Source organism: Thunnus thynnus, chromosome 2, assembly GCF_963924715.1.
Source record: "Thunnus thynnus chromosome 2, fThuThy2.1, whole genome shotgun sequence".
NCBI lineage: Eukaryota > Metazoa > Chordata > Actinopteri > Scombriformes > Scombridae > Thunnus > Thunnus thynnus.
Genome location: NC_089518.1, coordinates 24,989,337 through 25,016,239, shown reverse-complemented (window position 1 = coordinate 25,016,239; position 26,903 = coordinate 24,989,337). Strand labels below are relative to the sequence as shown.

Below are 26,903 nucleotides of genomic sequence, written 5' to 3'. Positions count from 1 at the left end.
AACTTCTCTAGAGAAGGAAAAGAGAGGTTTTACAAGTGGTACAATACAGCCTTTCAGGGGTCAAGTGAGACAGCTCTCATGAGTGTGTTTGGCAGAAAACCTTGAGAGGGCCTTTGGTTTGACAAGGGAGCCTCAGAACAACAGGAGACATATGTATAGTGAAGACCCCTGCATACTCCAGCTTGTCCCCCCCCCCCCTCAAAAAAAAAAAAGAAAGACTGTGCACTAAAGCCTGACTGACACTGGATTTTTGAGGTTGATATTGATATTTTAGAGTTTGAAAAATCTGATAACAATATATCGGCCCATAGTCTTTTTATTTAACACAAACATTTTTGATAAAGATCCCTGAAATAAGTTTGTTTTAAAGAATTGTGACCAAGATATCTACTGAGCTGTACACTTAACAGTTAGAAAATAAACTTGCCAGTGTCACCATTTCCAAACTACCTCAAACATGTCTTTTGTATTTCTGTACTGAAATTTCTAGTCAAATATAAATTATACTGATATACAGTATCTACCATAAACTAATATCGACAGATATACCTACCTGGCTGATATATCAGGCCGGTGCTTGCAACCTAAAACATTGCAGTTCACAGACATGCCACCCACATGCAACAAACTATTAGTGTTTATTTATTTCCTTCCTTCCTTCCTTCAGTATATTTTCAGTACATCTTTAAAGGCACACACTCAGAAGTCGACTCATTTTTTTGTTTCAGCAGCATTTAAAATAAAATGAATATTTTATAAAGACAAAAAGTGAATTTTACCAGACATTTTTGTTACCTTTGAAAAAGCCTAGTACTGCTAACACTAGTCTGACTCTAAAGCAAAGGGACAAGAGCATAGCAGGTATGTACAGAAATAACTCAGTGTTCGAGAGATGGCACATGCATGAAAGCATTGAGCATGTTTCTGCCTAAAGAGGGCACAGAAGAGTGAAAGGGACAACAGTGGAGAGGACAAAGAACCCCACACCCCCACTCCTCCTCCTCCTCCTCCACTACCACCACCACAACCACCATCAAGCTTCGACAGGGTCACACAAAGCATGTCCGCTGGGGCCACAGGAACGACAGAGGCAATGTTGGGGGGGAGTAAAGAGGAGAGGAACAGTGGGAGGTAGAGTGGATGACGCTGTGCTCTGAGGCTCTGAGGCTCTGAGGCTCCAAGGCTCCGAGGCTCCAAGGAGTCAGGGGTCTGCAGCAGATATTGTAGTGCTCCATGGAAAAGCAAAGAGCAGGACAGCTGCGTCTAGAAAAGTAACATGATGATGTGAGGATAACTGATACAAAGCTATTACTGAAGTGAGCATATGTGTGGTTTAAATTTGATTAAAATCTCTATGCTGACACAAAGATGTTATCGTATGTGGAATCCAGTATAGAGTATCCTAGGAGAGTTGATGATTCTCAATCTTGCAGTAGATAATCATCATAGACTTTCTCATATTTCTGCCTCAGAAGAAATATAATGATCTAAAGTTGGGTGGAAGAAAACCTGTTATCCTCTAGGCATCCCAGGTGACCCATTCATTTTATGGATGATCCTCTCATGGTAGCAGGCATAACACACACTATTAACTATAATGTGACACCCCCCACTCTTCATGCTGTGGGTCTTTTTCATCTTTCTCACATGCACAAATACTTACCAGAGCATGGAAGTGAGTAGAGCTGAAATAATAACACAGAGAACAAGTTGTCTTTGTTTATTTTAAAAAATGAATACAATTATATGTGAGTATGAAATCACCTTCAGAATGTAACAGGAAATACATTGGAGCTGTGGTGATAGCTGTGAACTTTCAAACAGCAAGCCCATCTGAAACTTTTTTTTTTTTAAAAAATACATAATTGTAACAATTCATAATTGAAACACCTCTGTATGGCTGTCCTTTATGATAAACCAGTGCCTCACCACTACATCTCTCTCCCAGCAAACAAACATTCCAATTTATATGCAGCCACTAGACATGTGGAACATTAATTAGCTGGAAACACTGTATGCTTAATTTGCTACCTGTATCAGCACATGCCACCTGCATTAGTTCCCTCATTGCTGTTAATAGTAAATAAACTCCTGTCTCCACTGAGCAACCCATTTGTTAATATTTAAACACTGATTATAAGCCATGAACTGCGACTGTCAAATTGAATTTTAACTTAAGTTGCAAAAAACAATCTTGCGCCCAATGTGCTAATTCAGTAAATAAATAACTATACATTTTTCAAGTGTAGCTGTCTCTGTAGGTCTTATGTCAAACATCTCAGACAGCAGGTAGAAGTATTTATATTTAATCATCTTTTTATTTTTATTGTTGGGCTGGGCTATATGCACAGTGCCATATGTTGCCCTAGGGTTCAATATATTGCCAAAGTCCGCATCCTTTTAAGTGTGGCCAGAACAGCCCAACTATGACTGTGGACAATAACTACATTGGTTTCTTTTCGAAATCTCAATGTTTTGCATTGAGACTGAGACACCTTTTATCAAGGTAATTATTTGCTGAGATGTGAGACAACCCCATGTGAAACCTGATTTCAGCGCAGTTTTTGTGGAGTTAAAATATCGGTATGAGCTTCTTTCAAACAATTTCAAAAAATTAATCAGTATTTGTATGAATTATTTGCTTTTTTCTCCTGTTTGCAAGATATAAAATGATAAAAACCATTGACTGTATACAGAGATGGACGTCATGACAGCTCGCCAAAAGTAAAGCCAAAACATCTTGATCATCCCCTGGTTGCTGGCTGCAGAATAGGTCATAACGATGGGACAGTAGCTAGACTAAAAAATCAAAGTACACGTCAAATGAATTTTTCCCAAAGATGGTTTCTCTCATTTTATTTGTTCAAGAGTTCATTTTTAAGATAAGTTTGTTTTTAATTAGTTATTTAATGATATAAAAAGGGGGTGTGACAGCCGCTGTGACAGCCTCAAACCTCCATCAGACGGAAGGACGGCTCTACTGCCTAGACTCTGGCTCCAAATGATGTCACACAAGCATGACGCAGCTCCTGTAAAGGAGATATTTTGGCTTCATATTTCAGGAGAGCGACGTGTTGTTTACGTGTTTATATACAGCCAATGCTAAACAGTTATGTTAGTTCAGATTTGGTGCCCCCTAAAGATTTTTTGTGGACCATTACTATGATCTGTCTATACTGTACACTATTTTTTTTCCTTAAAATTTATTTTTAGAGTCACACATGCACACAGCTTTTAATCCACAGCTTTGATTTAACCTTTGGGTCTTTTTTTTTTGTTGTTTTACCAACCAAAGATCCTTCTGGGATTGTAACATTTTCACCTCCTCTATGTTAAAGAACATTTGAAGTTTAGAATTGGTGTACATGCAAGTACTCTGCAAAGTTATATGTAAATGAGACAGCTGTGTAGTGACACGTTTCACTGCTATGCTGATGATGTCTTGCTATGTGTCTGTAATGTAAACCCAAATGATGCCTGCATCAGTGGCCAGTGTACATGACCATATTCTAGATATTCAGAAGCACAACATGTAATTTCATCGTTATATAGTGCAGCTGTGCATACTCATGCATGACAGGCATCCTAGCTGTCATATAGTTTTCATATATTATGTGCTGGATCTCTGTTAAGAATGTTCATACGGTGTAGAAAATTGTGTCTTTGTGTTTGGCTCATTTGGCAAGAGAAAAAAAAGATAAAAGTGTCAGCTGGCATAAGATAATGACACATACTCATTCAGTAATGGAAGCTAATGAACAAAGAAAAAAAAATTGTCAGGAATTATTGGAAAAATATATTTCGCCATCTAGCTTCCTCAGTGGTCCTTGCATCATTAGTGACAGTGCCGGAGACCAATGGTGCTTTGTAGAATTGCATTCAGTATAATTACAGTGCCACAGGACTTATACCGAAAATAAACTAAATGAACACGTTTCATACAAACCTTTCACTGATTACATCTACACTCACATGTTCCCATTTATACCAGCTTCCTGAGTACCCTGTTTGTACATTTACACAATGGAAACTTATAATCAGGTATGCCTGCATTTTGATTTATGAGGGCTGTGGCTTCAAATACTAAACTGTGGCATGTAAATGTCATAAAAATTAAACAGTAGCCAGAGATTCCCGTTAGCTTTCATAATTCTAAACCCACTCATCAGAGAGGTTTCGTCTTCCAAGCACATCATCTATCGCAGGAAATTAGTAACATTAATAACAAGTTATTTGTAATAAAAATAGAAATGTGAATGGTAAAGTACTGTAGTCTTGTATAGAGCCAGATATTACCTTAACCATTTTTCATCCATGTTATATCGTTTATAAATTGTACAGAGCAAACTGAGGGGAATAAAGAAGTGATTACATGTTCATGCTAATCTGGATTTGGAATTTCAATAATCAGATGATAATGGGGTTTTTTTATAGACATAAAATAAATGTAGCAAAGCTTGGAAGCTAGTTCAGGCAGTCCAACATGAGCCTGCTGCCACACTCATATGGCATACTCCTCTCACTGCAACATACAGCATATCCAACACATCCTTTTAATCATGTACTTAAACTGTCATTTCTCTGATCACTCTTTCTGCATGCCTGCTGCCCCACTGCTCTCCTGAAAGCTATACTGTCACCACCACCAGTGCTGCTGCTGTTCATATAGCATTTCAAAAGGCCCACCTCCACCCCAGCATCCACCTGTAGCCTCCCAATCTGCCTTCTCCCCGGGGAGGCAGTTAGTATCGTCGCTCCCCACTCCCTGTGGTGCTGAGCTTGATGTTTACTTGTGAGAAGCAGCATGGTCAGAGCCTATATGGTAAACCTGCTATGCTGTACATATTTAACATTCACATACAATCATTGGCTGACTGAAATGACAAGAATAGATGGTTAATTGCAAATTTGGTATCTTTGCCCTTTTAGAAGTAGACACAATGTGAAAAATGAAGCAATGAAGAAATCCTGTAAGTAATGGCTTTATGTAATAAAAATGAGTAATAAGAATGGGAATAACAGTAAATTGGAGTTAGACTCTTTGACTGCCCTCTTTTTCCCTGAAGTGATGAGATCAGCAGAAATAAAATACCTCTGAACTTTTATTTTCCCGTTTGCATCACTTTTATTCCCATCACTTTGCTGTTCCCATGGTCTTCCAGTGTGCTCGTTGTTATGTCAGCATGGCTTGGAAACTGTTAATGGAAGTGCATTGCTTTTGGCTGGTGTGAAAACATGTGCCACACCATTGCGTGGGTGTGTGAAGGATTAATATGTTTGCTTGAGATTCAAGGTTTTCTCTCTGTCTCTCTCTCTGTCAGTGCTGGAGATATAAGAAATAATAAAAAGCTTCTGCCGGAACTGGCCAGTTCAAGTGTTTTGTGCCAAACCAGCCTGATGTATCATCAGTCCAGCCCAGGTGCAAACATGAATAATACGAAAGTATGAAATACGAAATACAAACGTAATAGCCTACTTGTTGAGAGTCAGATTACTTTATGTCAAGACCCATCATCCATGGAAGAGAGAGATACATAAAAGAATAAGAAGGTCCACTGAAAAATGACGCAAACGAAAGTATATGAGAAAATGGTCATGGGTCCTAGTACACATTGAAATTAACAAATGACTAACTCATAGTAAAAGAATCATTAGAGTTGTTTGTTGCATTAACAGCATACATTTTGTGTGACTAAACTGGAGTTCTAGGCTTGACATTTTCTATAAAATATGTTTTTCAGCACAGTTTAAAAGTTAAATTTTTGAAATGACTAGTTAATTTATTTAACCTTTATTTAATCAGCATGTCCTGTTGAGGTGAGAAACCTCTGTGCAAGGGAGATGTGGTCGGATAGTAACACGTCTTGTATAATTTTTGCTATTTCTGTCCTGTTTTGATACACCATTGCTCTTATTGGGTTTAATTATTTTTTAATCTAATTTTAAAATAACCTTTCCCTCAATTTTTCCTCCTTCTCTTTCTATCATAACTGCTGCATTTCCACTCAGCATAAGACAGATTAATTGGTCATAATGTCCAATTGCCACTCGTCATCCCTTTTTCCAGTCAGAGAAGTGACAACCAGTGTTTCTGGAGGATGATAATATTGTACCTTTTCCAAACCATTATTGTTAATATAGAATAATATTAAAATGCATGTGTAAGTCTTGCTTCTTCTCAGACTGTGCCTGTGGCTATGGGAAATGTCAGCTGGGTTGCAGCGATATGTTCTCATAGATTACTCCACCAGCTCCAAACAAGTTTCCATCATTATTTTTGGTACAACACTTGCTGTTTTGCAATATGAATTTATTATATAAATCAGTCTATTATGTAATTATATAAACATGTTATATTAGTAATGTAGAATAAATTAAAGGGTAAAAAAATTGTAAATCAAGACATGAAGGGTGAGCCACCTTGTCATACACTATTCAGTTGTTTAAAACTTTAAATATAATAGGTCTTTTTCACAGCAGACATTTTGACTAAGAGAAGCACGGTTGTGACTAAGAACATTAATGATGGCTCTGTTCAGTTCAGGTGTTTCAGTAAGCCATGACAGTGTGACGGAAAGCCAACATGCACGATACCAGGAGACTGAAAATAAAGCAGCAAAATGGAATTAAGCCATTATTAATGTTATAATTTATACCTGTGCTTTTCCTACTGTGGAAACGTCAAAATGTCCTTTGTAATAAAAGCTGCATTAGACATTTTGATCACATTGGCCAACACTTTTCTGAATTTCATTTTGGCCCACCTATGGCCAACCAATGCCCCTACGCACTCATGGCTTGTCATTGTATCTGTGTTTCTTCCGGTTAATAATGATGTAATTGCCACCTTGTTTGGCCTTTGTTATGAGGTTTCTAGTTGATTCCAGTGTTTAGAATGATCAGACTTAGTGGGACCCAAATCAGCCAAAAAGTCTACTTTTTACACCTCTTGCTTAATAACATTCAACAACAACTAACTTCAAAAAACTCTTTGAATCATCACTCAGGTGGTGTTTTTTTTTTGAGTGAAGTGAAGATGAGTATTCATTTCTCAGTCATTATTCAGTGGCAATTTTGAGGAGTAATTCCCCTCTTGTCATGCATCAGTGGTTACACAACACCCATATCTATAAATCCCTGCATCATCCTCCACTATTCCCCTCCTAAATGATCCATACAATACACTCTTATCTCATTTAGTAGATTATTTGTTTTGGGCTTAGTCATTTTTTTGTTCGTGTTGACCTGAAATGTTCTCTTGGATGTACGTGTGTATGGATTGGACATGTGCATTGTGCCATTTACAGATCTTACTCCTTTTATGAAGTAGCACCAATGTTTCTATTCCTTATTGAATTTCCCTTACTAAACTTGTAGCAATCATATAGGAACTCTAGATAATAAGGCAAATAGGCTACTTGCATTGTTGTGTACCACCATCATAAAACCACTGAAGGGAATTCATAGTACATCATCTTAACCTCCGGAGTACCTTGACCCCTCTCTCCATCCCTCCATATATCTCACATACATACATAAACAAAGCCTCCACTCCCTCATCCCTCAGAAAAAATAAAGCCATAGTATTTTCTGCTAATACATAGAAGCACATGCACATTTAAACACAACGTTGCATGCATATATATATATATATATATATATATATATATATATATATAATGTTTCCCCATAGGAAACACATACAAATAGACACACACACACACACACACAGAGGACCACGTGTTCAGCCTTCCGGTGACCACCATGTTTACGACCATGGGCTATTTCTGGAGCTACCCTGATCTTCCTGTCCTCCTCTCTCCCCTCGTCCCCTGTCAACCCCTCTTCCTTATCCCTGTGGTCATTTGTATTCATCCACTTTCATTTACTGTCACCCAGTGTCCGTTACAGCCTGCTCTGAGCTCCTCTCTCGCTTGGCAAGCTGCTCCGCTCGCTTTCCTCCCTCACTCCTCTCCATCCCTCTGTTCTGCATCCCTCTGCCCATTTCCTCTCATCACGGCAGAGTACGTGCATGCCAGAATGCCAGAGTGCCACTCAATAAATAACTATTGCCATGCTCCAAAAAAAATGCAACTGAACATAAGACATGTACACAAAGGCTGTCGTTCAACTGCATGCGCGAATGCTTGCATTTAATGAAATGTAATGAGTATTGTAAAGGATCCTTGCCAGGGTCTCTATTACTTCTTTCCTTGGCAGTGAACCTAGTAATAAACGAAGACTCCCCAAAGTTTAGCTTACTAGGTCATTATTCAGTCTTGACGCATATTCGTTCCATATTCATAATGCATTGAGAATTGCACCGCTGATCAGGACAGTGTCAAATGAACTGTAACAATAATAGATGCCCTTTCATTTTTTATTTGCTCAATTTTTTCCGTTTCTCATGGTTTTTTCTTTTTATAAACTGGTTTTGAGGTTGTTTGAGCCATTTGGGGTTCTCGTTGGATCACAGATATTTAAAACATTGTTGCTTGCATTAGAGAGCGTCAACACTCTTGATTTTGTAATAATGAATGTGAAAACACAACACATACCTTATTTAGTGCCTACAGGCAGAGGGAACCTAATTGCAGTCTGATGCTCAGATCTACACATTTCGACTGTAACATCTGCTGCTTATTATTTACAGAATAACCCAGTTCTACCACAGCCATCCTGTCAATTATAAATCATCTCTGCGTATGTGCCAGTGTATGTGTGCATGTCTGTGTGCTTTAAAGCTGGGGGGGTGGGGAGGGGGACCTTTAACCAGCAGTTGGAGGGAGGGACTTAGACCAGTCTCTGTCACCAGTCTCTGTCAGGGTCACTATGACAGCTGTGACTGTCCACGAGATAACCTCACAGTGGCTGAGAGACTGGCTGTTCAGGACAATAGGATGGTGTACCTTGATAATGGGGAGAGGAGAAATGTAAAGACTGAAACAAAAAGGAAAAGTAGGTTAAAAAAAATCTGTGTTTCACTCAGGTAGAGGGAGAATGAGGGAGAGATTGAGACTTGAAATCCCTCAAGTGCTTGAATAAAAATAATAATAATGAAAAAACCAAAAACAGGTCACTATAAAAAGGCGTACTTCATCTCCAGATTCAGTTCTCTTCAAGTGTGTTTCAGAGGGTTTGTTTTGTTCCACTCACTGCACCAAACTGTCCTTTGCAAAAACCTGAGAGGCACTGATAATTCACACTCAACCTTTAGTTTGTTTCCCACTTTTTTATTTCTTCAAAAGATGGAATGGCTCCATTTTACATTCACAAGGCTGATTGCTTTCACCTTGGGCTGTGAGTCATTCAAAGCAGGAGCTCCTTAAATGCTGAAACTATAAAGAAAAAATTCACTGCCCATGCAGAAGCAATCACAGCATTTCTTAACAGCACTGCATTATGTTAAAATGACTGTTGATATAGAATAATGCCAATTTTTAAGAAATTTTAGCTGTACTGACCCTACATGGCCCATGATGGAGATGAGCCCTCAGCAAAGTAGATGTCAAATCAAAGAGAATATGTACAAATGCATAAACTGTTCACATCACTGTTGGCTACAGAAGATTAGTAGCACACCAACTTCCCTGTAAATGGTTTTTATATCAACCGGTATTTAGTCATGGTCTGCATCTTTCTAAAAACTCTGTTTACTAGAAAACCTTTCTGAACAAATGCTGCCATCTATTGGTCAAGTGTATGAAATTAACTTTGTGCTTGATATTGGATTCTCTACCAGAATCTGCTTTTATGATGTGTAGATATTTGGTACATATCTGTTACCTAGAAGAGCATGTTGAGCATTCACATCTGGCCCTTTTCCAAATAATGTACAAATTAACACTGAAGGCACATCTATACTCATCTGAATTGACCAAGATATAGATAATAATGTCAATAGTGATGTCAATGTCAATAGTTTCAGTGTGAATGATAGACATGTTCCTGTACTATTGTCAATTTGAACAAAAATGCAAAATTAGTTTGCAAAGGCTAAAAGTTGCTGTAAGTGGAGTCCCCAAATGAGTCATGCATTTTTTCATAGTAAGGAAGAAAGCAATGGAATGTTAAAAAGGTGAATTCTGCATCTGTAACAAAATATCTGGGCATGCCTACACATGAATTTGTAGATTTGTTTGTAGAAAATATTCACACATGTGAATCTTGAGCAGCAGTAAAATAAGGATGGCCCCTGTGTGTCAGGGATAGAGTAGTTGAAGCAGACCCTGTCTTGGCAGCTGCATTGGAATATTTTTTGCAGAGGAAAAATATGTGAGAAAATATTCCACAGATTTGCTACTCCAAATGCATATTTTTAAATGCTGAACTGCACAAGTGCAGATGTTATCTTTGACTTTTCATCAAAGTATGTTTTGAGCTGGTGCTACAGCACCGTTTGTGATATGTAGCACATGATCTGAGGGGCTGCAATCAAAGATTTGAGAAGGTGATTGTGATAAATTGTTTGTACAAGGAAATACATTTTCTCCTGGTGATTTAAAATTTACTGATACATATGCATGAATACTTTCTACACATACCAATTCATTTGTAAGGAGTCAGAGATGCTATAAAATGTCTCCATGTAATGCATAGTTAGCCTTGAACTAACTGTGCCTTTTTAATGGCAATCTGTACACCACAGTGAGCTGAATCTTGTTGGTCATGTTTTTCTTCCTGCAGTACCTTTTTTAAATGTATGGTCAGCTAAACATTGGGATGTTTGATTGCTTATGTTCATTTAAGCATCTGCCAAATGTCATAAATGTAAAACAGTGAAGAAAGAAAAAAGAGAAACTGAGCAAAACATGCAGCTCTGGCCAAAATTATTGGTACCCTTGCATTTTATTAAAATAATGTACCGTTTGCCCTGAAAAGTGTTGAAATTAAAAGCTATTTTATAATCAGTGCATGTCTGTGTTTGGTTTGTAGTGGAACAAAACAAAAAAGTTGTTAAAATAACTGAATTCATGCTTATTCTACAAAGACATTCTAAAATAGGTTGGACAAAATTATCGGTGCCCTTTAGAAGTTGTAAGAAATAATTGATTTGTAGTGATAATTTAAGCAGACTATTGTGTTTTAATTAGTATCACTGGTGTTTTCAGTCTTATAATCACTCATACAGCCACTTTAAAAGGAAAAAATTACTCACTATGCTGATTTGTGCCACTGTGTGCATCACATTGAACATTGAAAACAGAAAGGAAAACTAGAGAATGGGCTGAAGACATTAGAAAAAAGGTAATAGCCAAGCATGATCAACGTAAAGGTTACAAGACCATCTCCAAAGAGCTTGATGTTCCTGTGACCATTATTGCCAATATTATTAAGAAGTTTAAGGCCCATGGAACTGTAGCCAACATCTCTGGACATGGTCACAAGAGGAAACTTGGCCCGAGATTGAACAGAAGGATTGCTCAAATGGTTGAGAAACAACTGAGGAAAACTTAGTACAGATCCAAGCTGATCTTCAAGTTCAAGGTACATTAGTTTCAAGTTGCACCATCTGCTGCTGTCTGAATGAAAATGGGCTCCATGGTAGAAGACCCAGGAAGACCCCACTTCTAAGAGGGAGACACAAAAAAGCCAGACTAGACTTTGCCAAAATGCATGTTGACAAGCCACAGTCCTTCTGGGAGAATGTGCTTTAGACAGATGAAACAAAATTAGAGCTTTTTGGTAAATCACAGCAACCCTGTTTGTTTACAGAAGAAAAATTGAAGCCTTCAAAGAAAAGAACACCATGCCTACTATGAAACATGGGGGAAGCTCAGTAATGTTTTAGGGTTGCTTTGCTGCCTCAGGCACTGGGTGCCTTGAATCTGTGCAGGGCACAATGAAATCAGAAGACTATCAAGGAAACTGTGTCTTAGTAGCAGGTCATGGGTTTTCCAGCAGGATAATGACCCCAAACATACATCAAAAAGCACCCAAGAGTGGATGAGACGAAAACGTTGAACTGTTCTGAAGTGGCCTGCTATTAGTCCTGATCCCACTGAACATCTGTGGAAAGAGTTGAAACTTGCAGTTGAGAGACGGCCCCCATCAAACCTGAGAGAACTGGAGCAGTTTGTCCAGTGGGCAAACTGCCCACTCTTCTTGAGCAGTTTGCTCAAGAAGAGTGGGCTGAACTACCAGTGGAGAAGTGTAGAAATCTTATTCACAGTTACAGCAAGTGCTTGACTACAGCTATTGCCTCCAAAGTCTATGCTAGAAAATATTAAGTTAAGGGTACCAATATTTTTTATTGTATTAAATAATATTTTAAGTTGTAAATCAAAAGTAAAGTTTCAGTTATATTCAATATGAAATAAAGAATGATGGATACCATATACTTCTGTCAGTTTCAACTTAATACAGTGAAAATTTATATTTTCGGCCACGTCTTTATTTCTAACCACAGTCTGTCTGCTTCCTCGAGCAGTCACTGATTCTCACAGTGATAAAACGTCCACTTGAGGGAGGCAGAGTTGCATTAAGGTTTTGGCTGCATTGTGTCTGTTAGTAGTAGTAGTTAGTAAGTAGTCTTTTAGTGTAATTTGTAAAGACTTGGATTTACATTGAACTGCAGAGGACTTCTCTTTTAAATCACCATTTCAGGTCCTCTTGTTAGTTCTTTAACTGGTAACCACCGCAATCCAGGTTGAATTGAGCAGTATACAATACTATCTCAGCATTGTCCCCTCCCCATTCATGACTGATAGACCAATTTCTGTACCTGTAGCAATGGGTACATGTATTCAGTCTTAGTCAAATTAGACATCTTTAAACATAATATGAAATTAATTGTACTGATTTGGGAGTCATGTGTCACACAGAGAATCCTTCGCCAATAACAACCCAGACTCCAGACTGTGCTCTGTGAGGTGACGGCATGCTGTGTACTGCCAGAAGAAAGCCATTCAATCTGTCAAGATTAAACAATATTCTGCAAGAAGCTTGTGGGCAATGAGCACATTGATCTGATGTATTATTTGAGTGAACAGTGTGCCTCTCATTTTTCACTTAGGGTTTTGTTTTACAAAGAAGATAATTGGGAAATGGAAGCATTTGGGAAAAACATTTGTCAAAACTGATTCAGAGCTAAATTATGTATGAAGGAGAACACAGACAACACTAAATATGCTAATATTCAGTTTCTTTATGTGCATAGTGAAGTTGCAATATGCAGTAACTGCTCTATTCTTGTCTGTCGATTTGGTATGAATCATACATCTGTTATATATCCTGTAGGCTAGTACATAATGTACAGGAGGTTTGATACAATATCATCAACACCTACGCAAAAAGCTGCATTTGTGAAGCTTGTAATGTTCCTTTTGTTGAGTCTGTCAGCCTCGGCATGAGTTTTTGTCAGATTTGACTGCATTTTAATGGATGTAGTGTTTTTGGAGGGCTATTGGATTGCATTTTATGTATACACTATTGTGTCCACTCCTTGTGTATGAATGAAGGTGGGCAAAATTGGTGTCTGATTCCCACTGTTTTTGACTCCAGTGATGAACTATCAGAATTTTGTTGGAGACTAAAGTGAAAGTCATCCCAACTACTGTATATTTTCTGTGTAGCAATTAGGGCCCAACTGATACTGGATTTTTGGGGCAGTTGCCAACATGATATTAGGGAGTAAAAAAAATCAAATACTGATATATCGACTGATAATCTTATACATACAGAACATATACATAAAGACACATTTTTTGCAATGATCCCTCAAATGTGGTTATCAAACACTTATGACAAAGATATGTAATGGAAGCATGATATTTTAAAGTTTAACAATAAACTTTATTGTATAAAATGACAGTGCACTGAAACAGTAAACTTCACTGGGAATTTAATGATTATAAATAACTATAAATAAAAAAACAGAACAAAAAGAACATATGTACGTATATATTAAACTTGAATCAAGAAAAAGGATCAAATATACATTAAATCCTGCCTATATAACTTTAAAAATAAAAAAAAAATATTAGTGCATATCGCATATACATAGATACCGATATATCTGTGATATGCCAATATCAGCCGATAATGTCAGCTGACCAATATATTGGTTGGGCTCTAGTAGCAATTGTCATACCATTGTGTGCATGCCTTGCTTTCATTTGAGTCCTCCGTGTGGGCCAGAGTTGTGTGCCTGTGTGTCTGTATGCGTTGCAGTGTTTGTGCGGTGCCGGTTTGTTTGAGTGTCTGCACGTATGAGTCTTGTCCTGAAGATTGGTTTCCCTTTTCCAGCTTTTGGTCCTCCAGCCCTTAGTTCTTGACAAATCCACTTGTCCGTCTCCATCTATGTTGCCCCTGGTAACCAGGGGGAAATGCACATAGACGTCATGTGCAGCAATGGGGAGGGGTTAAGAAAAATGTTTCACAAAGAAAAGGAGAAAAAGAGATAAGTAGGAAGAAAGATAGCAGACGAGAGGAAAGCGAAGAAAGAAGTAGAGGAGAGGACAAGGAGTGGGAAAGAATGATGTGTTTTATCATGTGAGAGAAAAACAAATAAAACAAGGAATGACATTCATCTCTTTTGATTTTTTAAGGTGATGATACAATACAAGCTGTCAAATGAAGGCCAACTGCTCTCCATCGCTGTCATGGCTGAATGCATCTGACTGACTGCCACAGCTTGCCTTTGAATGAGGGTTGCATTTTGATGATGCTGACATAACAAATGCACCGATCATTGCAGATTCAAAAAATGCCACATTTTAGTAACTAACAGATTTCATAATTCATTTTGAAAAGGATTTCATAAACCTAAATTTTATATAATTTTCCAGATCATCGAGGAGCATGTAATCATTCAATTACCACGGATGTGAGTAGGGAGTAGGAAGTGGACATTTGCTTCCTCTGTAATCACCTGCCAGTGAGAAGCATCACTGGGTGGGGGTAACGTAATTGGAGGTTCAAATACGTCCTCAATCCCAAATCCATCATTCTCTGTAAACCAGCCAATAGGATATGCTGTTGCAACAGACACAATCGTGTGTTAGAGTGCACGACAAGCGGCAGGGATCAATGTACTTATCTTTTTCATGGGCATTATTTTTGTCCAGCATATATGTTAGTGGAACAATAATAATAAGCCCATGTCATAAGAGTCAAATGTCATCTACAATAATCATTATGGTAACCTAGCCTTTTTTCTTAATAGAGAGTCTTGACTTGACTTGTAAGACATGAGTCTTCTGCCCTATGTCACCATATTTCTGCAGCTGTAAATGCCAAGTCTGGAGCCTGTTGAACAGTGACATAAACAGTTTATTTACCCGCTGACACTAAACTCAGCAGGTTAATACTAAACTTCAAGGTTAATAGATAAGACACAATAAAACCAGTAAGAAAATGTCCATTGTACTGAAATTTGTACAGTACATTAACAGACTTAACTAGGACATTTTTTCTAAAGTTGTATGTGATAGTCGCAAGCTTTCATGCTTATCAACTATAATTGGTGCAACACTGCAAACATTCAATGATGTGTTGATTTTAAAGTATTCTTTCATTTGTAAGTTGTAAATGCTGTTATTATGAAGTTGCCAAAGTGTTACTGGTTGTTTATCAGACCCCACTATATAATAAAAAATATGTTTGTTTTGTTTTTAGGTGAGTGGATAGGTGTTGGTTGCTAAGTGGTTGCAATGCTGTTGTTAGATGGTGGCCAAGTGGTTGCATTGTCATTGTCATACAGGGTGGATGTAGGGGTGCTGTTTAGTTGCTGCTAAGTAGTTGCCAGGGTTTTTACTAGGGTGTCTTGGGGTGTTGCTGGGTGGTTGCAACAGTGTTGCAAGATTGTTGCCTGGGTGTTGCATAGGTAGCACAGGTGGTAAGTAGTGTGTTGCTATGTGGTTATTAGGATGTTGCAAAGTTGGAGGATGTATTCCAGGTGTTGTCATGGTTTAACCAGTGTTTTTAGGACATTTTAGGTTGCTAGGGTGTTATTAGGTGATTGCTGGAGTGTGCGGTATGATTACTCTGGTGTTGCTTGTTGGTTGCTAGGGTACTGAAGGTGGTTGCTTGTGTGTTAAGTGACTGCTTGGGTGTAAATGTATGTGCACTTTGAGACTCCATACTGAACATTTTGAAATTTGTTTGAGGTTTGTTCTTTACAATGACTGATACTATATTTGCATTTTATTTTAAAAATGACTTACTTGACGTAATAAACTACAAAATAAAAAATAAGTAAATAAATAATAGTAAATAATAAATTAAAAAAACCTCATCAAGTATAGAAGATGCCAATAAGTTAAGTTAAGGCATATTTCTACATAATATTTCTAGCAATTTGACATTTAACATATGATATCAAGTTACATGACAAAAGTATAACCCCAAAATGGGTAAAAACCTGTGATGCTATGCTGGTAATGTTGGTCAGTCAGCCAGTCTTCCACTGTGGTCACTGCAGGATGAAGCATATTGCTTTTGTTGATCACTCCACTTTTCATCTAGCGCCACCATGAAGTTGACATTTTTGGTCAACAACTGTCGGATGGATTCCTTAAAAGATACAGATACTGTATTCAATATCTATAGAGTATTGGTGTTCAGGGTATCACCTGCTGATGTTGTAGCCAAAGGGAGATCCTCAGATTATATTTTGATAATAATTTTCACTTTTTTTGTACTGCATATCTGGAATGCCTTGACAGGGAGCAGCTTATATTAAGCTTATGTTATGCTAGAGAACAGCCAAACAGATAATTAATTTGACTATATTTTTGCATTTGTATCGGAATGTTTCAACCAACCACTAGTCCTAAAAAAATGCTTAAAAATAAACACCTGTGTTACTTTAGAGCTGCTCCTGTGCTATGTTAAAGCTATTCCTGTTGAGGGCTGAAGAATTAGGAGAGTGTGTGTGCTGCAGGGTACTTGTAGAAACTGGGTATATAAACATAGTACATAGCACACCCTGAGTGTTTAGTGGTTGACTAAACACCCTTTTTTAAGGGTGTGGTGATGGGCAAGCGACGGACCAGCAGGCACAGATATACTGGAGGCTGTAGCCGCCAACCTGCACACAGGCGGCTCAGGATATTGGTCGTTCCCTCATTGGACCGAAGCAGCAGTGAAGTCCTGCAGCACCCTGAGTGAGTGAGCAGCCCTATTCAGGATCATATTGCTCACCTCTGTAGTGAATAGTGGTTTAGAAAAGGTACCCTAAACATTGTCTGCTTCAAAACATCCTGACCAGCCTACTGCAGCTGGCGGAATCCCATACCTGCGGTTGAAAAACATATAAAAATGAAAAAGACCAAAGTGATACCACTCGCTGCTGGCACCTGGAATGTGTGCACTTTGATGGACGCATCTGGATCAAAAAGACCTGAGAGACGCACTGCCCTCATGGGCAGAGAGCTAGCTAGATACAGCGTGGATATTGCTGCCTGTAGTGAGACCTGGCTGGCCAATACTGAAGTGGGTGGAGACTACACTTTCCTCTAGAGTGGATGAGGGCAGGAGGAGAGATGTGATGTGGGTGTTGGTTTTGCAGTAAAAACCACCTGGTAAGCCTAACCAAGGGTATAAATGACCATTTAATGACCCTAAAGCTCCTCCTATCGAGTAAAAAGGAGGCCACCATCATTAGTGCCTATGCCCCTACCATGACCAACTCTGACAAGAGAGTTCCAAGTTCTGTGGTAACCTGGAAGTCATCATTGCTGCCACAGCCAGCTCTGACAAACACCTGATACTGATGATCATTTACAACCCTGGCATTTAAGACACCATCAATCATGGAATGGAGGCATAGGTGCACATGGCATTGGAAAATGTAACTGCAACAGCCCTCTGCTGAAAACATGCTCCGAGTTTGACCTGCTCATAACCAACACCAACAGTCATGCAAGACACCTGGCTGTGTGCAAAAGCTGAGGAGATTCAGTCCTACGCTGACAGTTATAACACCAAGTACTTCCATGATGCACTCAAGCAGGTCTATGGTCCACCACACTCAGGAACTTCACCTCTCCTGAATGCAGATGGAACAACACTCCTCACAAAGAAGGACAAAATACTTGCAAGATGGGCTGAACACTTAAGCACAGTCCTCAACCAGCCATCATGCATAAATGAAGAGGCAAGTGTGAGACTGAAATCTACAAGGCTGGAGGGCCTCACTTAGTTGAGAAACTGACCGACCTCTTCCAGTCTCTGTGGAAATTAGAAGCCATTCCCCAGGAGTTTAAGGATGCCTCTATAATTCATCTGTATACGAGAAAAGGCAATCAGCAGGCCTGCAACAACTGCGGAGGCATCTCCCTACTGTCAATTGCTGGGAAAATCTTGGTAAGAGTCCTTTTGAACCATCTAATTGTCCACCTAGACCAGGGTCTGCTGCCTGGGAGTCAATGTGGTTTCAGAAAAGACAGCAGAACCTCTGACATGGTATTTACTGCCCGGCAGCTACAGCAGAAATGCCCAGAACAAAATTCTGATCTATATATGGCGTTCATGACACAAGTCATCCAGGAGGGCCTATTGGAGATCATGTCCAAGTATGGGTGTCCAGACAAGTTTATTGACATAGTGTGCAAACTCAATGATGGCATTATGGCCAGCGTCAGAGATAAGCAAGAACTCTTGGGTCCATTCCCACTCACAAACAAGTTGAAGTAAGGCTGCATCATAGTGCCAATGCTCTTCAGCATGGTGTTTTCTGCCATGCTGCAAGACTCATTCCAGAACAACAACACTGGGACTAGCTTCATCTACCATTTTGATGGTGGGCTATTTGATGCAAGCCAAAACCAAAGTGGAGAAAGTCATTGTTTAAAAAATTTTGTTTGCTGATGACTGTGCCTGGGCTGCTGGCTCAAATGAAGAACTACAGGCCAGTATGGACCACCTCCTCAGCTTGCAACAACAACAAAGAAGTAGTCCTGTATCAACCTGCCCCTGGGAAACTCTACACTGAGCCCACCATCTTTTTGAATGACCAAAAGTTTTTAGTTATTGCCAAGTTTACTTGCCTTGGTAGTATTCTGTCTCATGCTGTGCACATAGATGATGAAGTTAACATCAGGATTATCAAGGCCAGTGCAGCCTTTGGACGTCTGCGTGACTTGGTATGGGAAAGGAGTGGCATCAAGCAAGAGACAAAACTGAAGGTCTCATAATAAGGTCTCATAAGGTCTCATAACTGAAGGAGTCATAATACCCACTCCTCTGTATGGGTGCGATGCCTGGATAGTCTACCAGCGCCATGTCAGGAAATTGAACCGTCTCCACCTGAGCTGTCTGAGGAAACTGCTGAGGATCAAGTGGCAGGACAGAATCCCTGACACTGTAGTCCTCAGCAAAGCCAATATTCCCAGCATCCCCACCCTGCTTGCAAAGGCACAGCACAGATGGACTGGCCAGGTGACCAGAATGCCCTGCACGAGATTGCCAAAACAAGTCTTCTTTGGCAAGCTGAAAAATGGCAAGCAAGCACAAGTTGGCCCCAAAAAGTGCTACAAGGATACCCTGAAAACCTCCTTGAAGAGCTTTGGATTTGACCTGAAAAGCTTGGAACCCCCAGCTCAGGACTGACCTGCCTGGAGAACAAAAGTCCAGGAAGGTGCAGTCCTTTTTGAGAGCAGGAGAAGCTCCTGTGCTATGTTGATGAGGTAGCTGCCAAGAAAAGACTTGTGGCTGCACCTCAGAACTCTACATCCTCTCTGACCTGTCCAGTGTGCCACAGGCTCAGATTGGTCTGTTCAGCCATCTGCACACTCGCCAAAACCCAACATAATGAGCTGTGCCATGGTCATCATCAACTATGATGTATGAACAAAAATAGGGTGTAAAAGCCGGTTAGAGATTGGCTACTGGTTGCTAGGATGAGAAGAATAAAGGCTATGGGGCAGCATATTAGATTCAGCGCACTGTTTATGTGTATACCCACATGTCTACACTAATTTAAATAACAAATACAGTGAAAGGGAGTGGCTAATGCTTAAGGCAAGATGACATTGGATAAATGAAGCTTGTTCCTCTCCCCTTGTATTCCTTGCATATTTGCAAATGTTAGGAAAATACAGATGCAAATGTGTGTACCCACATACATGTAGGTATATACACTGCATCCTATGCTGGTCCACTCATCCTCTCAAGCAGGATTGAGGGTTACTCAATAACTAATGTGTGCTTTTAGAGGAGTGTGCTGCATCAGGAAATACACCCTCAAAGATGTATGTGGCTCAACTGTCAGACACATGCATGTATACATTTTTGCACAGAGTTACTCAAGCTTACCATATCTCTCTTCATACGTCCCTCTTTTTCTCCTCTCTATTGTGTACACACACACACACACACACACACACACACACACACACACACACACATACACACACACACACTCAAACACTCTCTCACACATGCTCACGCTCTGCTCAGCTCTAAAGGATCAGTAGCTTATAAACTGGCTGCAGTCAGCAGTCAGTCTCTCTGTGTGGGGAGTGGAAGGAAGGATATATTGCTTCGACTGGATGGAACAGAACTCAAACAAGCCTTACTGGATTGAGTCATATTGGGCTGGGACATTTTACTGGTGAACCAACACATGTTCCCTGTTGGCTTTTACCAGACAGAACTGGGCTGTTTGGGGCTCGAATGGACTGATTTAGTTCAGCTAAACTCTTGCTGGGCTCGATATGGGTGGACTGTGTTGAGTTCGCCTGCAGGCCTTCGGGAAAAAGGGCTGTGATAGACGGAATTCCCTGTTTTTTTTTCTTTGCATCCCGCCCTCTCTCCTTCTTCCATCCTCCCCTCATCTTCTCCTTTGCTCTTTCACAGCAGACATCCAGTGTTGCGGAGCAGACAAAGGCAGCAGCCCTCAGTGCTTCTGTTCATCTGCTGGCTCCTTAAAAGACGGAAAGGGAGAGAAAGAACGGGGATTTTTCTTTTCTTTTATATTCCCTGCTTTTGTAAAGAGGGAGCTGCTGGTGTGAGGAATTACCACCCAAGCTTTTTTTTGTGCAGTTCATCATCCAGAGGATTTTTGGATATTTGCTTTTTTCACAGATTCCTAAATTTCGAGGAAATCCTTGGACTTGCAAAGAAAAGAAGCATACATTAAGTGTGTGTATTGCTTAAATTTTGACATATCTTGGCTGCCTTTACTGTTCATTTATTGGTGCTGGTGGTGGTGGTGGTGAAGCCGGGGCAGGCATGGCCCAGCAGGCAGGCATGGGGGTGACCCACCAAGACACCCTGGCAGTGCCCCCCATGCCCAAACACTCCGGCTTGAATGAAGACCTGGTGAAGATCCTGCGGGAGAACCTGCTGCAGCCAGAGAGGCCACGAGGACACCGGCGGTCACCCTCCTCCATCTCCCCCCGCCTTTCCCCCCGCAACTCGCCGCGACTGCTTCGCCGCATGCTGCTCAACAACAACATCCACAAACAGAGGCGCTTCACTGTTGCACACACATGGTGAGACTTAGATGGACAGGTAGTGACAAGAAGGTTTACTATTGTCAGTGATGTTTGTGTAAGTGGGTGTATGGATGAATACGGAGCTGAAAAGGCATATAAAGTGCATATGCTTGTTTGTCTTTTGTCAGACAACATGTGGTCTAAACCGCACCTTTGGCAAACTTTCAAGGTCAGGACCGTGTTCGTTGAATGCTGTGGGTGCAAGGGAGTGTGATAAGCCATTTGAGCAATTAAACTTTGTTTGCCGTTTAACTCGAATGCTTTCCTGTCACAGAGAAATGGCAGTGAGCATGTGCAAATTTCCCTTGTAGGTTATTCATGTCAAATCTCCTAGGAAACCCTTTTTTTCACCTTAGATAATGAGTTTCGCTCTCGCTCTCTCTGTCCAGCTTAATCTCTATTTCTGTCTTTCTCCCTCCTCTCCCTCCGTGTGTCTGTTACCCATTCTTACTCCTCTCAATCCCCCTATCTTCCTCTGCCCTCCCTCCTCCTGTTCTGTCTCTGCTTTTACCTCTGTGTGATATACAATAGAGCATATCTGAAGATACCTTGAGATATACCCCAAAGCTGCCTGTCTTGTTAGGTAGGCAGAGTAGGAATCCATCCATCACTATATTTCTTCCCTCCTGCTGTGGTTTTCTCTCTACACCTGCCTGCCTGCCTGCAGTTTTTGACTATTAATTAGTCTTCTATTCCTGGCTGTCTATCAGCCTCTGTTGCACTTGCCCACGCCTCATCCCCTCCCTTCGTCTCATAGCTATTCCCCATTCGCTCTCCCCCCTGCAACTCTTGTGTCCTTCCCACTCTCATTTTTTCCCCTCCCCTTTAACCAATTTATTTTTTTCCCACTACCTCCTTCCCTCCCAGCACCCTGCATTCTAATCTCCTTCTCCATTTTTTACGACTCATCTCTCTTTCTCTTCCCTCTCCACATTTCTTGTGTCCCACTTCCTCTGCTCCCAATCTCTGCCATTGCACACCTCCCTTCTGGCATCTGGATCGGGCTGATGATGTAATTGAAAAATGCACATATCCACACAGACATTCACATATCAGAAATTCTTTAACTGCTACTTCCCAGTTCTTTTCCCTCTACCTTAAGGTGTGTTGTAGCTCCATTTTTGATTTAATACAGTTGCTCCCTTGTTTCATGAGATATTCTAATTTCAGTCTCGCTTCACTTTTTCTTTTAATTCCCCAGTGTCCCTTTTTGTGTTATCTCTCTTTCCTCCGCTCTTTTAGATTTATCATCTCTCTTCCCCACTTCTTTTCTTTTCCCTTTGCTTCTTATAACTGATGGGACTAATAGCGCAGGGAGATATACAGTACATCTTTTGGCTCCTATAGCTTTTTGCTATTTTAAAGCCACACTGCTTCCTTTGTGTCTATAATTTACATTTTATGAATTAATTATCTGTGTGCAGAATCATAGTGTGCCTGTGTGTGTATGTGCAAATGAGATGATTTTTACGTGGTTGTTAATTCCGATTATGTAATTTGACACACCACCACCGTCGTTGTGCAGCTTTAAGTAGAAATGTGTGTGCTGCTTTAAGCAAAAAGCAATTTGTCACAGTTCCATATTAAGAAGCAGAAATACTTTCATTCTTTGAATGGATTTTCCCTCTTCCCTGTTATGACACTGAACCTTGTCATCAGCACAACAGTGGGGCAAGTGAGTCTGGTTTTCAAGAAGTCACACTTGTTAAATATCTGCAACTGATGAAAACAGCAGATGTGGAAAAGAGCAAGTGACACTGGTAGCATGACAATGCATTCATCAGAGATCAGAAAATAGCCATGATTTAAAGAAAAAATACATTTCTCAGCAAATTCTGTCATGATATTCACATGGCACATTTGCACATATTGGGGATATTCAGGTCATTCTTTTATGGGTTGAATCATTTAAAATAGTACCCAACTACAACTTTGGATTACTGCTAAACCATAGATTCACACCCGCTCCATCTTGGAGATCTACTGTTGACGCGCTCTTTAGCATGAATTGTAATATCCAGTTGTTTCATGGACTTCTAAGCACCTTCCATGTATGTTGGAGTTGCTCTCCTTGTCCTTTCATGTACTCCTGCACACCTGTGCTATATATAGTATACATGCAATTAAATACTCTTAGTAAAGAAAGAACAATGTAGGCATTATTTTGTCTTTTATATGGTTATCAAAAGAATCAGCATGAAGATACCAAACCTACAGAGAATTTATTCTGCTAACAAGTATTGTCTGTGCAGCCAAATCCTGTCAGAGATGATGTCCCCGGGCCATAGAATGCTACTGCAGTTCAATAAAAGATTAAAAACACATAAAATAGCCATATTGGAACTGCACCCTGAAATATGTTTAGAGACTTCCTAAACCAGAACTACTCACCAGAGATTGAAAATGCAGTCGCAGAATTGTTTTAGAATAAACTACACCAGCCACCCTAGCTTTTTTTTAAAATGTTTTTTTAATTAGTTTTGGGATGAAAATTGAGTTTGTGGTGCAGAGCCAATTAAATTAGAATAATTAGATAGTGGCTCCATAGACTGCAAGTAGGATCATTTCAGTATCAGAATCAGAAAAACTTTATTGATTCCTGGAGGGAAATTGCTTTGTTACCATTGCTCCATTGCTAAGTAAAAAGGTAAAAACTACTATAAAATAAAATAGTAATAATGATAAAATACACAGAAGTAAATAGAAAAATGTACAAATGCAAATGTGTAAAAGGTAAATTGCTCGATTGCACAACACAGTTAGGAAAGAGGAAGTAAATAAGTAAAAAGATAAGAATGACTATAAGATGAAACAGTAATAATAATAAATACACAGTAAGTAAATAGAAAAATGTATAAATGCCAATATGCAAAAAGTAATGTGCTGGGTAGAATTGCAGTTAAAAGTGCAAAAATGGAAACATGCAATAATAATAATTAACAATAATTTAAAAGTGAATTAACCATAATGTGCAATAGTGGCAGTAGATTGTGTGAGTTGTAAAAACTGTTCAACTTCAGCAGAAAGGTGACGAATTGTATATCTGGATGGCCACAGGAAGGAAAGACCTCCTGTGGCGTTTAGTGGAGCACATAGTCATTCTGAGTCTCTTGAGGAACGTGCTCCTCTGGCTAATCAGAACACTGTGTAGAGGGTCGGAGACGTCCATGATGGAGAGGAGTTATGGCATCATCCTCCTCTCTGCGACTACATGCAGAGGATCCAGCCCCGCCCCAAGGACTGAGCCAGCCTTCTGAATCAGTTTGTTGAGTCTGTTGGTGTCAGCAGACCATAGTGTAGAAGATGGTGCTAGCCACCACAGACTCATGCATGGTGCCACAGACGTTGAAGGACCGGAGCCTCTGCAGGAAAAAGAGCTGACTCTGGCCCTTCCTGTAGAGAGCCGCAGAGTTCCTGGTCCAGTCCAGTTTGCTGTCCAATGGACACCCAGGTATTTGTACACCTGTACCATCTCCACCATCCGTCCCTTAATGGAAAGAGGAGTAGCAGGAGTCCTGGAGTCTCCTGAAGTCTACCACCAGCTCCTTTGTTTTGCTGATGTTGAGCTGCAAGTGGTTCAGCTCACACCAGTCCACAAAACTGTCCACTTACCTCTTGTACTCTGCATCCAACAACTGCAGAGTCATCTGAGAATTTCTGTATGTGGCAGGTCTGGTTCAATGTTGATATTGCTCTTTTCAAGTGATTGCTTGATAAAAATCAAGGGGTGAAATAACACCACCATTTTCCTTTTAAAATTGTGGATTTAGATATCTCAAAGTTTCAAAAATGCCAGTAGTTAACACTCACTGTGGTGTTTATCCTTGGCTACACTTCCCTGGTTTCCGCTCACACATTCTTCACAGTCAGTGTTTCATGCTGTCTGGCCTTCACCCGAGAAAACATCTCTGTACATAAGATGTTTGTGAATCTGAGCATGAAATGTACATTTTATTAGAAACAAGTCGATGCATCCTGACTTTGACTGTTGGTGTGACAGGAGAGCCAAAGTAGGAAAAGACTGATAAGAAAGAACAATGACCACTTAATCATTGTAACTTGTTGGTCATGTACCTTTTGTTGCTTCTTGACATTTGAGAAAATAAGTGGCAGACAGAATATCAGAGTGTGGGAGGTTAGCAGAAAAATTGTTGTGTTTGCGTGTACATGTGTGAGCAAGGGAAAGGGAGAGAGACTATTTGTAAGAGAGAGACACACCATCAAATGGCTGTAAGCGGTCGGGAGGTTGACAACTGCAGTGTAATTTACTTCAATCACCTCCTCATTGTTTTACAGCTGCAGGGAATCGCAAGTCTGCTGCGCTGTAAATCTGGTGACATACACAGCCCTCAGTGGCTCCACTCCACACTTCATTAACAAGACAATCCTTCTCCATGGACCGATTGGCCTGATATACTGCTTTGCTGTTCTTACAGACGTGATACCATGAAAACCATATACAAATTGTTTTATGATCACTCTGAGAACGCTTCAGAAAATGCATACCAAGAGTTGATTGGCTTCTCTACTACTAAGGACTCTGATTGGCTGTAATTATTTGCAGAAACATACTGCAAAGGAGGTACTTTTGGGGGATTTAATGGAATATAATGATTTGCAGAGTTCAAAGCAAAAGGGTTTCGTCTCATAACACGACAGACAGTTCCAGTTGTTGACAAAATGTGATGATGCTATAATGGATTTTTTAAAGCTGTAAATATTTGAGCTGGGGCTTAATTTGTCTGAGAGGATTTTAAGTAGAGTGTGGTAGTTCTTATTCAATTGTTGCCAGTATTATTGCACCCTAAGCTGCGCAACTACCTCCAGCAGCAGCATTAGTGAGGCTTCTGTATGGAATTAAAGTCGGTATCTGCAGACCTGGGTGTGTTGACAACAGACTTAAGACTCAGTATTACATGGTGCCTCGCTATAAAGAGATATTTTAGGATTTGAGTTGTTTTTTTAACAATAGCTAATGTATATTATCATTATTTGATTGGGACCGGAGCTGATGGTAAAGTGCTATGTGCAAATTGGTTTTCAGCTAACTGCTAGAGACACAGCGGTTGCTAATAATTCCTTCACCTTAAATGTAAGTGACTCTTTTTTTGTATGTGTGCAGTGCGCAACTGTCTTTCATACTGACACATTCATTACCAGTGTACCGCAACTTCTGTAACATGCTTACATGTTCGGACTTGTGACACAGTATAAAGGAGAGTTAATTGCTTTCAAGAGCCATGTCTGCTCCAAAATGATTGTGTTGATAGTGCCTGAGATAGCTTTTATTGAATAAATGCCTCTGCATGTGCACATGTGAGAAGATGTGATCGAAAAAATACCCTCACACAAAGTTGATCATTGATTGCTCTCAGCATAACAAAAGCACAGCACATATACAGCAAGGGTTGAACGGTGTATGCTCACCTTGAAGCGACAGACAGACTGACACGCACGATT

At 40.0% G+C, this 26,903-nt stretch overlaps 2 protein-coding genes across 2 annotated transcripts in view; both read left to right on the top strand.

Annotated features, from left to right (window-relative positions):
- Positions 1-21,085, top strand: part of LOC137198573 (3',5'-cyclic-AMP phosphodiesterase 4D) — an 87,926-nt gene extending 66,841 nt beyond the window's left edge. The window contains exon 4 of the mRNA XM_067612435.1: positions 20,803-21,085. Coding sequence (XP_067468536.1) covers positions 20,803-21,085 — 283 coding nt within the window. The remainder of the gene's footprint in view (positions 1-20,802) is intronic.
- Positions 21,086-21,177: 92 nt separating this feature from the next.
- The window catches only part of LOC137198593 (3',5'-cyclic-AMP phosphodiesterase 4C-like), a 78,120-nt gene continuing 72,394 nt past the window's right edge, over positions 21,178-26,903 (top strand). The window contains exon 1 of the mRNA XM_067612445.1: positions 21,178-21,440. Within this exon, the coding sequence (XP_067468546.1) occupies positions 21,178-21,440 (263 nt within the window). The remainder of the gene's footprint in view (positions 21,441-26,903) is intronic.